The sequence below is a fragment of the Anser anser genome, assembly GCF_964211835.1.
Source record: "Anser anser genome assembly, chromosome: 1".
In the NCBI taxonomy this organism is placed as follows: Eukaryota; Metazoa; Chordata; class Aves; order Anseriformes; family Anatidae; genus Anser; species Anser anser.
Window position 1 is genome coordinate 69,107,082 of NC_139720.1, and position 15,208 is coordinate 69,122,289.

The window sequence follows — 15,208 nt, forward strand, 5'->3', positions numbered from 1 at the left end:
TAAAACCATGAAAGGCAGTGTTTTGAGTATGCTGTGTAGTTCTTGCATCTACAACTCAGGAAGGACACAGTAGAACTGGAAAAGGTAGAGAAGGGTAATCAACATGTTTGAAGGGATGAAGTAGTAGCCTAATCAGGAGAAGCTAAAAGCTAAAAAATCTGAGACTTCTTATATAGAGAGGAGAAGGCTGAGAGAGAGTGGTGTGTTTAATATTTCCAAAAGCATGATGGTGGTGGACAAGGAAGAAAAGGAAGGAAGGAAGGAAGGAAGGAAGGAAGGAAGGAAGGTACAATATTCAAGCTAGGGATATCCCATGGCAGAAGTAGATCTATTGTCAATAAATGGAAGAAAGTACTTCAAGCAGTCAGCGGTGAACCTCTAAAATCTACTGGCACAAAGCTGGGGAGGTAGACAATACCATCAGATTCGTAAAGGCTATCCACAGGTTTGTGGCTAACAGGTTCATAAGCAGGTATTACAAAGATCAAGGAAGGGTAGAGACTATAACATCCCTAATGCAACAATTTTGAATTCTCTGGGAATATGAAGGGAAGAAACCCCCAAAAGTGGCCAGGCTGGCATGCCCTGCCTAAATTGCATCTCAGGTTGCCTCTGTCAGAGGCAAAACACTGGGTGAGAGATAGACCAATGATCTGGTCTGTGATGACGTTTCTCAGGTTTTAAAGGAAACAAATGAGATTGTGGTCATTCACGATGATTTCCAGAACTAATCATGTCATTTTGAAATGGCTTTTTTATTTTTATTTGTCTCCTGGCTTTATTGTATTTATTTAGCCATCTATAGCTTCCTTCACTTCCTTTCCCAGGAGTTGATGTTACAGAGTGTTACACTGTAACATACAGTATGCTTTATTGTTCATTGAATTATTTAGAAGTTCATTAGAGGTGGTAATACTTACAGGAGGCATGAATGCCTTTTTTTTTTTCCAGCTGGGAAGTTTGCAGAAGACAGATTCAAGTGGCTGCTGCTAAGGCTTCAATAAGTTCAATAACATTCTTGGAGGAAAAAGAATGGTAGTCCTGGCTTTTCCCACAGCTTGTTGTTTTCAGTTATCCCATCTTGTGGTCAAGATGGTCTAGCAAATGCATCATCAAGGTGAAGGGTGGCATACTTGGGGGTTTGAATGAAGGAGGTCTATTTTTATTAAGCAATTTCTGGTCAAGAGGAATCTGACAGCCTACGATTTTCTGTTGTACCAATATCAGAAGCATTCTTGTTACCTTCCTTAGTCAAGATAGTTTTATTAAAGTTTTTAAAAATATATTTGTATCCAAACACATTATTACCATGAAATCTCAGGTTCTCTTCCTTCCTTCATGTGTCAAGAAAAAAGGAGAAATCTAGGTAACATTTCAGTAACAACACGTCTGATGAAGCTTCAGGCCTATAAGTCTCAGATATGATTTTTTAATAAAAAGGTGTCCGTGGATGGAAGACACAAGAAACCTCTCACACGCTGTCCTTCTAGTCGTTCTACTGAAAGCAGAGGGAATAAGTGAATGGACACAAAATGTTCTAAACCCTATGGTAGAGAAAGGAGAAAATGGCTAAAACCAGACAACCACATGGCTGTCCTTGTTACAGGCTATCAAACCCAATAGCACTGTGGATGCAACGTGGCCATGGCTTCGTGTCCCCAGGTTCAGCCATTAGAGAGGTGGAATGCTTTTTCCTGGTAGGCACACATAGTACAGACAAACACCTAACCACACAAATCAGCCAAGACACAAGGCAGTGCCTTACCAGCACATACACAAACACACAGAACTCTCACAAAAATAGATAGCACAGAGAGTGCGATTCTGTTCTTCCACTCTGCCTGATCAGGATCAAAGTCTGCCAGTAGGATATATCCATGAACATACATATTTATATCTAAATCTTTAGCATTAAAATATCAATTGCTCCAGAAATTGAGCTCATTTTATCTAGTAGCTGGCTCCAGATCTTCCTTCTTTCCCCAGCTGCTGACGACCAGACAGAAAAGCCCTCATGTTCACAGCCATATTCTGCTTGATGGTGTTTGGACCCCTTCCTATTACACACACACAGGTCTTCCCAGTAGCTATTTGAGGCATATGGTCTTCACAGCAGCTGACTCTCAAACCCTTGTCTCTCTGGTAGTTAGCTCTCAGAATGCTGGTCCCTGTGGCAAGCATCTTTTGGATGTTGATTAGTGGTGGGTCACTTGAGGGTGTCAGTGGAAACGAAGGAAGTGAGCTTCAACATATGGCTTGTGCTCCTCACGGCCCTAAATTATGTGATCTTTGGCGTCACCACCAAACCACATGAGGGGCAGGGGGGATGGACTAAGAGAGTTAATTAGTCACTGCCAGCCGCTTTGGCTGAATTCTGAAAACAATTGAGATGTGAGCCTTTGATTTCTTTTAGGATTACTGTGGTGGAAACACAACCCCCCAGAAAACTAGCCATCTGGGACAATGGCTGCTCTTCGAACACAGTACAGCCTGCTTGTGCACAGTGGCTCCCAGTTGGAGGATCAGACTGGTCTGAAGCCAGGAAGATGACAGTCTCGTTTCTACCATCTTTCTTTCCTTCATTCATCATTTTTCTTCTACCTTTTCTGCTGTTTCTGCTTCCCTTTTTCTTTTCATTTTTGCCACTTGTCTAATAAGACTCTTCTTTGCCTACCAGTCATCACAAGACTGCCTTTGCTGTGAATTGTGATTAAAATGGCTACTTAGAGCCTGGTAGATAGTACAGGTCTAAAAAAAGGCAGTAATACTACACACTTCACTATCTGCCCACAGAAGAGAAAGTGAGAAATGGAACTGAGGAACAGAAATTTGAATTTTCTATCTTTGTTTTGCTTTCCTGACTCTCTTTTTGCCATTTTGTCTTGTTCTTTTCTAGGACTGAGCATGAATGTTCAGAACACTCAGAAGCATTTAAACTATTTTTTTTTACCATTTCTCCACAAAATAAGTGATAATTAACAGCAGCTAAGAAATCTTCCACAGAAGCTGTTTTCCTTCATTTAGCTAAAAGGATTAAAAAAAAATTATCAAAATGAAAACTACTGAATTATTTAGGTTTTAAGTAAGATTTGTTTCTTCTGTATTTTCCTTTGTGTTGAGTAGAAGACTATATGTTTTAAAATAACTGTAATATAGAGGGAAACATAGACGTAATGATGTTAAATGAAAAAGCCCAATGAACTGCATTTTTATCAGTGAATAGGGTTTATTGTATCTTAACCCATTTTAGACAAAAAATAGCCTTAGTAGCATAACAATCTGCAGATGTTATATGTACACAGAATAATTTTACCGCTTATCTTAAATGTCGCATCACACGTATGTGTAAACTTTTAGTACAACTAAGAAAATGAAATGAAAATCTCAAAATTAAAAAAATAAAAAATAAAAATACCCTAACCTTTAGTTTCATCTTTAATCTTTAAAATATGTAAATCTAATCCTTAAAATATGTTAATCTAATTTATTGTAGAAACATGGAAAGAGAAAATGGCATTGCCTCTAAAGGAAAGTCAAAGGGAGAAATGTATTATTTAGAAAACCTAATACAACGATTGATTTCGTATCCCCCTTTGTAAATTCAGTGGAGGTTTTAGCTGCTTTAATCTGAACAACGGATTGTCTAGTTTGGAGGATGCTGTTTGAAAGCTTCAGTCCCTGCTTAAAGTCAGCATACAAAAGGGGTCCTTTAGCTGAACTGTCCTGCAGAAAACCATCTGAATAAAAAAGAAAACAAAATATAATAAAGTCTTAGGCCTACTTTTATCTCTTTTTCTGTGTGACTTCTTCACAGAGAGAAACATCTATCTGTTGTCAAAATAGACATGCTGTGAATTCTGACACAGTTTCTTAAAATGACTGCTTAAATGATACTTTTCTCGAAATGGTTGCTAAAAGACATGACAGAATTTTTATCAGAGGGGTAGGTTCTTCTTCTTCTTCATACATTTATAAGCTGATTCTCCTAAAGAAAAGGAATAAACATTCTTGTGGCATTAAAGAAAAGGAAAAAAGATATCTCTGTTCTACCACTCTCTGTTCCAAATGTTTGGCAATTTAAAATTGTAAAAAAAGAAAAGTTGCTTGGTGAAAATAGAACCACAAAGGAGCTCATTGCTCTAAGCTGTGAAAGCCACAATCTTGAGAATTTGAGAAGGACAATGATACTTATTTTGGCTAAGAATGCCCCCACATCATTGCAAATAGGAGGAAGAAGATACTGACAGGTATGGAAATGCTTGGATTTTGAGCCCAGCTTATACACATTCAGACAATGAAATACTTGGCTGGAAATAAGCTACTTGCTTACTGCCTTCTACAAAGTTTCTTACACCTTGCTCTGAAATATCCAGATCAGCTTAAGGTCATATTTAAGTTATCTTACTAAGTAGATGATCACCAGTCTGATCAACTATGACCAAGAAAACTGATGTCTGTCTTGGCTTCAGTAATGATTTGTATCAACTGGAGACCATTCTGCACTTTCAAAGCTTGCTTTTGAAAGCTTGATATCAAATTTAGGAGATTGTCTGAGCTTGCTTCTCACAGGGGATTTCTTCTTCTGTTTTCTGATGATACCAAAACCTAGGATTTATTATTTTGAAGCAGTTATTATGGTGAAATATTGTGTGTTATCTGGCCGTTTTATCATTGTTATTCAGCCATCTCAGCATGTGCTGTCATGTTCCTGGGTACGTGCATGGATGTATCTAAACCCCATTTTTATTGCAAGTATGCTAGAAACAGACATGCCTGTGTTAGTCAAAGGAAGAGCAAGAATGAAAGCTATGACTAGGAGTGTTGTATGTGTAGTTGTTATGCTACTTAATTAGAGATGATGTGTGGCAGATGGAGGTAACAATAATTTATCCAGTGAAGACTGCACCTTCTTTGTCTCTGTCAGAAAATCCCAGTAAAAACAAACAAACAAACACTAACAACAGAGTGGAGAAGAAAAATGAGAGTGCTTGGAAAGTGAAATAACCATATGTGTGTGTCTTTTGACACTTCATTTTTATATGACCCAAGGCTGACAGATCGAGAGTATAAGTATCACTTTTCTTATAAAAGCTGGTCTGCAGAAAATGATATCCTACCCCAAGGAAAACATGTACTTAGCCAAAAAACAGTGTTCTGTATGACTTGGCCCCCCAGTACAATAAAGTTTGTTGCTACACAAAGCTCCAGGTGCTTTTAATTTCAAACTGAATTTCTAATCTTCTCTTCCAGACTCTCAGAGCAACAGAGAAGAATCTTATGGTTTTATCGTTACTACTGCAATAGTCAAAATTGCTCCCTTCCTCTGGTACTGGGCAGTGCACCCAGTTGGGATCGAACAACTGTATCAGAAATGTATTCTGTCATGAGGAGGTGGAGATTTTCTAACCCTCTAGAGGCATTCGGGCTCCTGACTTTCAGGTAAGGGAAAATTAACGAAGTAGGAAAATAATGATAAGCAGAATGATCGCATGCTGCTGATTAATTCAGCAGTTCAATTTGCTCAGCATAGGATCATGCTTTGTTTCAGTGATTGTGCTTTTGATTCTGTCCCTGTGTCAAAGTGAAGATGTAATTGCAGCTCCTGTGATAACCTTAAATTGAACATGCTGGCCCTGCCTTCTTGGCTGAGAAGATTTCCTATTTTTCAGGATAATAAAAAGAGTATTTCATGCTGTATAGCCGATTCAGTCAGTTTCTGGTAGCAGGTGATCAGTCAAATACTTAGCATTTACGTAGCACTCCATGTCTTCAAACTACTGTGCAGACATGAAGTGAGTAATAGGAGATAACGAGGACTAAACTGTGCTTCCAGACAGTGATACTGTGTAAATACGTGCAGACCCACCTGTAGCCCATCTTTTTGAAGAAGAAACTTTGAAGTCGGTTCCCCCTACTTTGAGTAACCTCTGTTGTGATCCCACCCCCACTTCTTACACCAGGAGCTGATAGTCTGTTGGGAGGCTTTCCTGATGTCTGGGATAGTCTTGCCTATGATGTAATAATAGTAAGTGTCAGAGGACAGAATTTTGTTAGCAGTTATGTTTCCTCTAAAGGCTTGGGAGGTGTTTTGTGTTAAGTGATCTACCTGTGAAAACATTAAACCTGCAGATGAAATGACTGAGCAAATCTGGTTTATCAAGCCCGTACATGTCTGGATAAGCACAAGCTGCACCTGCTTTGCAATCTCAGTTCCATATTATACATAGCACATTTAGAGAAAAAAAATTACTTCACCTAGAACTTCACTTGTGGAGAAAGGACTGTATACACTCACCTCCACATTATTAAAAAAAATAGTTATTTAATAATATAAAGCTAACTTTTAACTGATATTTCCCTCTGAAAGTGATTTCCTAAGAATACCTGCATCTCAGCTTTATATAAGAACAAACTGAAATATTAGAAGTTTCACGTTTGTGTATATGTCGTATGTTTAGTGGGAATGATGGAAGCAAAGATCCTGAAAGATCAGGGTCTGGAACATATTAGGAAGATTTTATTTACCATTATTAAATTATGAAAAATTATAAAATAATTTATAGAAGATCCATGTAGAAAGGATTATGTGGGCAGCGTGTTGTCTTCCACACCCCATCAGAGCATTCCAGGCTTTCAGATCAGACCTTTTGTCAAATTTTGTTACCTTGTATGAATGGCATTTCTGCAAAGGGCTTGATTGTTCCTCGAAGATGCAGCTCTTCATCAGGGTGTGGTGAAGAAGATTAGCCCTGTCAGGTGCTTTACAGGATTTTAAATATGAGTCAGTCTGTCACAAAGCTTCTCAGTGTGTACTGGATGCTGCATACATGCTATTCATTCTGGCAAAGATTGCTGGGATGGAAAGACAAAAAAATGTCATCACTTTGTCTCTCCTGGTGCCACTGTTGGGTGTCACTGGCACCTGCAGGAGTGCCAAAGAATAAGGGCTTCTGATCATTACCTTAGTTTGTTTGTCCCTATAATTTCTTTCTCAACAAAGATAACATCAATCTGTTGGGTTTTTTTGCTTCACACTAATGCTATGAAAAGTTGTGGATCACAGTACAAATCTTTAACAAAATAAAAATTTTTTAAAAAGTATTCTGTCTTCCACATATCCCCAGGATTTTATAGGTGCATGAACAACTGGGAAGCTAACCTTCAGAAACAGAGGGATTACATTTCATTAAAGGTTTCTAATTTCAAAGATGTCTAGGTTGCATGATTCAACTGCCGAGAGACATGTATACACAAATAGAGAGAGTGGATTGCAGGAGAGAAGTACTTTCTGTATAAAAGTATTTCTGAGGTTTCTTGTCTTGGTTCTGTTTTCCTCAGATTTCAATCATTTGGAAAAGTGAAATAGCACTGGATACAGTCCAACCTCCCTTCACCATTACCTTCACTGACTTTGAATTGTAAGCTCCATAACTGAGATGTTTTTGAAAGTTCATTCATCTCTATCCTGTATTATACTTGGCTATGACTATTCATCAGCTCAGTTTCTGATTTCTATCATAAACAAAACAGATCTCTGATTTCTTCTGATTGTTGAGACACAGCTGAAAGGTCTGTGTTCTTGTAAAACTTGAGCAGAATATAAAAGAAATACTCGATATATTTGTGTCTATTTTAAGGACTTGTGTTACCATCACTACCATATCATAGGTAAGTTAATCAAATTAGGGCTGATCTTTGTGCATACATTTCCTTGGCATAATGCAAGAATGCAGGAGCAGCTGCACCAAATCAGACCAAAATTGAGTCTAGTGCATCCTATCTCTGATGGTAACCTAGGAAAGACAATAACAATGGACCAAACATAAGACATTATGCTACTTCCCTATCTTCCAGTAATCCACAACTCAGAGAGGTTTTAAAGTTTAATAGCCCTCTTATATTTTTATTCTATGACTTTTTTTTTTTCAAAATAAAAATGGATTCCATGTAGACATTGAACTTCCAGGACATTCTGTAGCAAGGAGATCCACAGTTCATCTCTATGTTGTAAATTGTGACATATAGAAGTAATACCATATTGTGAGTAGTACTGTAATAGAGTTTCCAGTCACTCAGAATGTTGGATGTCCCTTTGCTGGGACTTCAGTCTGCAGTGTCTGAAAGAGAAGCTGAATTCTTTCAGGAATGTGCTACGTCTTTACACTGTTTAGGGAGGGTACTCAAAATCACTAGTCACTTTTGCAAGCCTTGGGCTGGTGACTCTAAATTACCATTCTCAGAACAAATAAGCATCTATCTCAATGATTAAGCTCAAGCTCACATTTGCAAGGATAAAGAAATCAAAATTATTGGAGGTGCTAATTCATTGTGTGGGTTAGAAGGCAACGCCAGAGAGCTTAGGGAGAGGTATCATGACCCATCAGATCAAGCCTGGTTATCCTGCATCTGAGTTAAAGCTCTCTTTTCAACATTCTGATACTTCTAGATCGTTTGCTATACAGTTAAATGTACACTTTAATAGATGTTTCTTGTTCTTCGGGCATCTCTCTCCTTCTGCTTATGCTCTTCAACTTTGCAGACATATCTCAAGGCAGCCAAATGATACCATACTTATTTATTCTGTGGAAAGGAAGAACATTCATAAATTGGAAGCACAATCATAGTACATTTCACAGAGAAATTCAGTAGCAATCTTACATCCAGGACTTGTGTCGAGTGCATTGATTCTTAAAGCCCTAGAAGCCAATACTTAAAAAAACAATTAAAAAAAAACAATGAGTATTTCTTTAGTATTTCTTGAGTATTTCTTTAGTATTTAGTATTTCTTGAGTATTTCTTTCTTAATCAAGATGGGATGAAGAGGCTGGCACTGGGAAGTGCAGATTAAGATTTTATACTCTTAGTTTTACTACTAATTTCAGGGAAGGGTGATTATAAGCCATTGCCAGAATTTATTTTTTTTTTTTCCAAAGGCTGAAGGTATAGGAGATGGTCCCTCATACCCAGCATTGATTATTGGTGCCCTGTGAATTTTACTGTTGACTTCACTTATTGGGTTTGGTAAAAAGTGAAATTTTAACAGAATTAGACGTTTCTCTGGCTGTATCTACTTTGCATGGCAGACTAGCCAGGGAAATGGCACCAGTGTGCTTGTTTATTCAGAGAATTTTCTTTATGACAGAGAGAAGCCAAAGACAGTGTTAGAAATGCTATCATATCTGATGTATTGCTAGCACATGAATGTTTTGCCTATGTATAAAGCAATCATACCTGTAAATTTTTGTCAGGTTATTTTGCTATTCAAATTAACTAAAATGAAAGGCAAAATGAATTCATTAACCCAAATAGCAGAATTTAGGCTCCCTCCTACTCCTTCCTGGCCAGGAATAATGTACTTTTGGTTATGGGACCCCTTAGCCTTTGACACTCAAAGTATTACTGTTCATTTTCATATTATTTAGCAGAATATCTGTTGAGCTGCAGAGTTTAGGTTATATACCAATGTATATGAAACTCACTTTCTAACCAGTAATTATAATAAAATGTGATACTTTGAAACCAGATTTGGTTCACAAATCTTTGAAAGCCAAATTAATTTTAGAAGTGTTTAATCAGATTGTCATTGTTTTTGTTGTTGTTGTTGTTTTTTAAATGAATTTGAACTGTTCAGTGCAAGTCTACAACTGAATTTCCAGTTGAGTATTTGTCAAACAGCTGCAGCTAAAGCATATCTTGCCTGCCTGCATCTTATTTGGTTTAAAGGACCATAGCTGTATATCAATGTGGACAGCAATCATGGGCTTATGCAAAGAAGTAAAGAACAAAACAATAATCTACAGTTAAATTTATACTTTGATACATTGAATATACTACTGATAAATTTATTAAACTGTTTTGTAGTAATGTACATGAAATTTAGTGATAACTTATTTGGGGATGTATGCATTGTTAGGAATAGTCAACTCTTTACATTAAGCAAAAAAATGTGATTAATTCCTTTTTTTTTTTTTTTTTCATTGCCTTAAAGTTTTGTTAGCTTGCTTGGCAATAAATATGGAAGTACTACAATAGACAGCTATAATAGCAAAAACAGCAAGGGATTACTATGTAGGGTATGGCATGCTTTCTGTACATGAAAGTACAGTCTAATCAGATGGTTAAACATGTAAATAATAGTTTTCCATTTTATTTTTTTTGTTTTGTTTTGTTCTAATGTAACAAAGAACAGAGTTTGTCTCTGCAGTGGCAGGGACCTTCTAGATCACACAGTTTTCATATGGAAGAGTACTTTTTGTTTGTTTCTTCTTTCCCTTGTTTTCTCCTAGGATATGGATTCCCATATGTGACATCTTAAACCTATTACTAGTTGTTTAGACAAAATTTCTTGTAGACACTGTATATGAACATTACTTAAAATATACTTTCTATGAGTAATTCTACAGATCCATCTACCAATAGATCAGCAAAACGTAAGAGCTAGTGTGTCAGACCATTGACTTTGCAACTGATAACAAAGTTTCTTTCTTTAAAGTGTGTGGGAATGGGAAGGGTTCACAATCCGTATCACAATGAGTTTCTTTCAACTGAAAATTACAAAAACACAATGTCCTTTTTAATAATACTGTTTTTTTTCTCTTTTTATACTTTCTTCTATGCCTTGCCATTTTCTAATTTTCATGTGCTTGCATAGTGTTTTCTGTAGAAGCCTTCAGAGGAATAAAAAAAAAAAATCAACAAAAAACAAACTAGCCCTGCTGATGTTATCTGTAACAGAAATGCTAGAACTAAAAGGATTCCTTAATTGTTATTCTTTACATTTCTAATGACTTTTAAAATACTTAAACTGTCACTCAAAACTTATCTGCATATTATTTTTAAAAGTTCCTCCATACTTTCTCACCAGGCCTGGTTGTAGCTGTCAGTGACATGATATCCTTTACTATCTAGAGTTTTTTGGAGTTTGAATTGGTATCTTGATTCCAGTAAGTTTGCTAGCTCAGCCTTCGTTGTTTCTAACAGACTTAATAAAATGTATTTCTTAGGACTTTAATCTTTCTTTTTTGAAAATGCAACAGAACATAAAGTTTATACTAGAAATATAAAGGGATTTGCAGAAATATGTGGCATTTTATAAGCCTCTAACCTAAAAAATTCATCATGAAAGGCCATTCTATTCTCTACAGAGGTCCTCACATGCTAGAAAATGTACTGAAATGTAGAGTGCCATTTACTTAACAAATATCTTCCAGGATAGGTTTATCTGATTGTTGTGGTTTAGCCTCAAAGGCAGCTAAGCACCACACAGCCATTTCCTCATTTGCTTACTCCCCTCTTCCACAGTGAGATGGGGGAGAGAATCAAAAACAAACAAAAGAAAAAGGTAAACATTCATGGGTTGAGACAGACAGTTTAATAGGATAGGAAAGGAAGGGGAAAATAATAACAATATAATAACGGTAATGGTGATAATTAAATATATAAAGCAAGTGATGCAGAGTGAAATTGCTTACCACCTGCCAACTGATGCCGAGTCAGTCCCCAAGCAGCGGCCAGCCCACCCACCCAACCCCACAGCCAACGCTCCCAATTTTTATTGCTCTGCATGATGCTGTAAGGTACAGGATATCTCTTCTGTCAGTTTGGGTCAGCTGTCCCGTCTGTGTCAATCTCCCAGCTTCTTGTGCACCCCCAGTCTTGTCACTGGCAGGGCAGTATGTGAAACTGAAAAGTCCTTGATTTAGTGTAAGCACTGCTCAAAAACAACTAAAGCATTAGTGTGGTGTCAGCATTATTCTTATCCTAAATCCGGATCACAGCACTATACCCGCTACTAGGAAGAAAATTAACTCTATCCCTGCCAAAAACAGGACATTGAGGCAGCGCAACAAATATATCTGTTAAAAATAAAAAAATTTTAAAAAAATGCACATCTATTTCTCATTTACAATCAAAGCCACCACTGGCAGATGCCAAAATCTCAAGAGAATTTCACAAATCCACAGGATGCCTCAGCAGCGCTTAGTTTTCTGTTTGAATCTGATTTAGCTGAAAGGTGCAGCTAGATAAATAGCTCCTTACTGGCTATCTATATGAAAAAAATCAAGGACTGAAAGTTGTTCTTACTTCTAAAGCAAATTGTAGTGTATGCTCATCCAGTTCAAAATTCAGCTCTTTCAGGAGCCATCTTAAAATCTCATGGGAGACCCAGCAATTTACAACTACTTAGACAGAAGTTATAATATGGATGGCTATCAATCACTGGTATCATGTAGGGAGGAAAGTACAAAACAGCAAAAGGTTTATTGAGGTTAAATATCAAAGGAAATCAGTTTAATAAGTTAAGGAGAATCTGGTTGCAAGACAGGCTGTGAAAGGGAAATCTGAAGTTCCTCATGGTGTGAACTGCTGCTGAGGATTATACACACCAACCATCATTTACATATTGTTTTTTCTTCAATAGCATTCCTGAGAATAGAAACCTGGGATAAACTTACAAGTCACAATCCCCGTTGGTGGAGAACTTATTTTACCTGAAGAGAGGACATACAAATATAATTATTAAAAGAAGAAAGCTACAATATGTTACAATGCAGTCAAACAGATGAATGAGGATGTATAAAACTGTAGTTTTATTCACTTATTTATTGACCAATAGCTTGTTTTTAAAGGAGTGGAAAAACAAAACAAAACAAAACAAACAAACAAACCAAAAAACAGCAAAAAAAAAAAAACACAACTAAAAGTAATTGGAAATCTGAATAAAAATTACCAGTTTCAATCACATTTTATAACTATGCAAAGAAAGGGTCAATAATTTTTAAGTGCTTGTTGTTGTTTTTTGTTTGTTTTGATTTGCATTTTTAGCTAAATTCTTAGATATTTTGTTGACATTATTAAAACAGCTAGGGAGAGAGATGCCAGAATCTTTGTCTTCAGAAGCCATTTTCATAGGTCATTTCAGGAATCTGGTGTCTATGGTTCAAAACCTTTCAAAAACTGATCAGATATACATACTTAAGATGAACTCCTGCTTCTTAGGAGGGTGCCCTAAACACTGTAATATTGAATCCATTGTGATACAGTCGTTTCGTCTTCTGTGCTTCTTGAGTTTTCAGTATGTAGAAATGATTACATATTCATTGTAGCAAGCCCTGGAAATCAGGTTTGCCCCCAGTATCCAAACAATGAAGATGTTTTTCTTAGTCCTAAAGTGATTTCTTGCAGTCAGCCACAGAGCCAAAAAGCCTGTTTGTCCTCTAATCAAGAATAATGTATTACTGAGATCAGGTTTGATGCAACATTCAAAATTTTGCAAGACTGTTCACTGGAAACCCCCTCAAGCCCAGGACTGCAAGGATAGAATAGTTTCCAGGCATGTGAAGCGTAGCATTTTTTATTCAGAACTCCTTCTAGACCTTACCACATTATTAGATTTCAGCAAATAAACTGATGCATGTGTGCATGAGTAGCATAAGCACCAAGTAATACCAGTTGTTGTAGTTCCAGTGTTTCTGAGGATATTAAATGTTTGCTCGAATAGAAATATAGAAGGTAAACCAAATCAAATTAAATATTTTTCTGCTATACCTGTGGTCCTAAACAATGTTGAAATTCAAAAGAGCAATGGATATTGCATTTGGGATTTAGCAAATTGTCAGATGGTTAAGGAAACACATTGATTGCCTATTCCTTCAAAAAGATTCAACTCAGCCTCAAGCTAACCCTGAGATTTACATGCTGAGGGAAACAGCTTAGTAACTAATGCCAACAAATTACCCCAAACCTCATTCAAGATCATTGTGACAAGTGCCATGTTTCCTGAAACAAATAACCTGTAGATTTTTCACTACAATGCCTATGAACTTGAGCTCATCATTACTCTAATCACATTTCATGTAAATACTTTTGCTAACTTAGAAATAATCTCGGTTCTGATTTATGGCAAATTAATGCTAAACAAATCAAAAGTTAGCTGTTGATTTTTTGGGGAAGATTTAGATTAAACTAATTTTGTTGTTCTCTGTTTAGCTGGAAAAAACGTAGGAGTTTTTCCTATCATAACATTACATATATTCTAATTTTGGCTGCTAATAAGGACAAGCAGTAACTAATATTTTCTGCTTGACTTGGTGCCAAGCACAGAACATATTTCGCTGTTCAGTAACATTTTGAACCAGGTGAGAAGGTAAAGGGAAAGACAAATTTCCATATTATCTGTACGTTTGGTAGTGAGGCCTTTGGAGCAATTGCAAAATTAGATCATGGGATGATATGAAAGGGATTAATTTTTTTAATGTGCAGTCTTCCTTCAATTATGTTTTGTTCTAAATAGCCATGTGAATATTAAAGACTTCAAATTGCTAATTGGTTGCCTATAGCATATAAGTAAATAAATAAATAACTCTTGTAAAATAGGCTAATTAGGGACTAACATGATAATTTATTTATAAAGTATTCCTTCTCTCTCCCCATAAAGGCCCTCTTGGCATCATGCAAGCAATTATTCACAGTATTATAAACATCATCAAATAGGTACCATAACAGACAAATAAAATATTAAAATCTGAACCGAGCCACATTGCTAAAAGGATGGGGGGGGGGGGGGGGGGAGAGAAGGAGGAGGATGTTGAAAGTGCTACAGGTAGTAGCCGAGTGCAGCATAGAAGTCAGGCCTTTCAAGTAGGTCCAATAATTTATCTAAAATGAACCCTTCTGTTATGGAAAATTTCAAGTTTTCAAGTTGTTGCTCAGAACAATATGTCAAGTGACTGTTAAGAGTTTCTATTGCGCAGAAATTTCGTATTTCAGGTAAGTAAGAACATCAAAGGAGGACATGAAATTTCCTTTATATTTTGATACATATAAAGAAAATTATATCGTGATAGTTCAAGTTAAAAAAAAGGTTTTGAAGATCAGTGTTGTGGGTTGTTTTTTATCCTTGTGTGGCATTGTAACAGTCGATTCAATTAAGCTATCTGCTATGTGTTTCTTGACTCTTGTTACAGTAAAGCAAATGAATTGATTTTTTCCTATTCCATTTTGAGAGAAAACTTGTTTTTCTAGTATATAGTATCAGTGAAAGCTCAAGAGGGTTGCAGTGCATCAACAGTGGCTTGGTACCTCTTAATGATATCTATTTGTTTTGCTCTAGTTTTCCAGATAAAGATATTCGCAGAATAGCAGTCCAACAAATAGAAAATCTGTCAAATGATGAATTGTTAGAATACCTCCCACAGCTGGTTCAGGT

General features: G+C 36.5%; 1 protein-coding gene across 6 annotated transcripts in view; it reads left to right on the forward strand.

Annotated features, from left to right (window-relative positions):
• Positions 1 to 15,208, forward strand: part of PIK3C2G (phosphatidylinositol-4-phosphate 3-kinase catalytic subunit type 2 gamma) — a 323,563-nt gene that overhangs the window by 193,563 nt on the left and 114,792 nt on the right. For all 6 annotated transcript variants that reach the window (XM_083808728.1, XM_083808727.1, XM_083808726.1 and 3 more), the window contains 2 exons: positions 5,251 to 5,439; positions 15,113 to 15,206. In XM_083808728.1, coding sequence (XP_083664854.1) covers positions 5,251 to 5,439; positions 15,113 to 15,206 — 283 coding nt within the window. The remainder of the gene's footprint in view (positions 1 to 5,250; positions 5,440 to 15,112; positions 15,207 to 15,208) is intronic.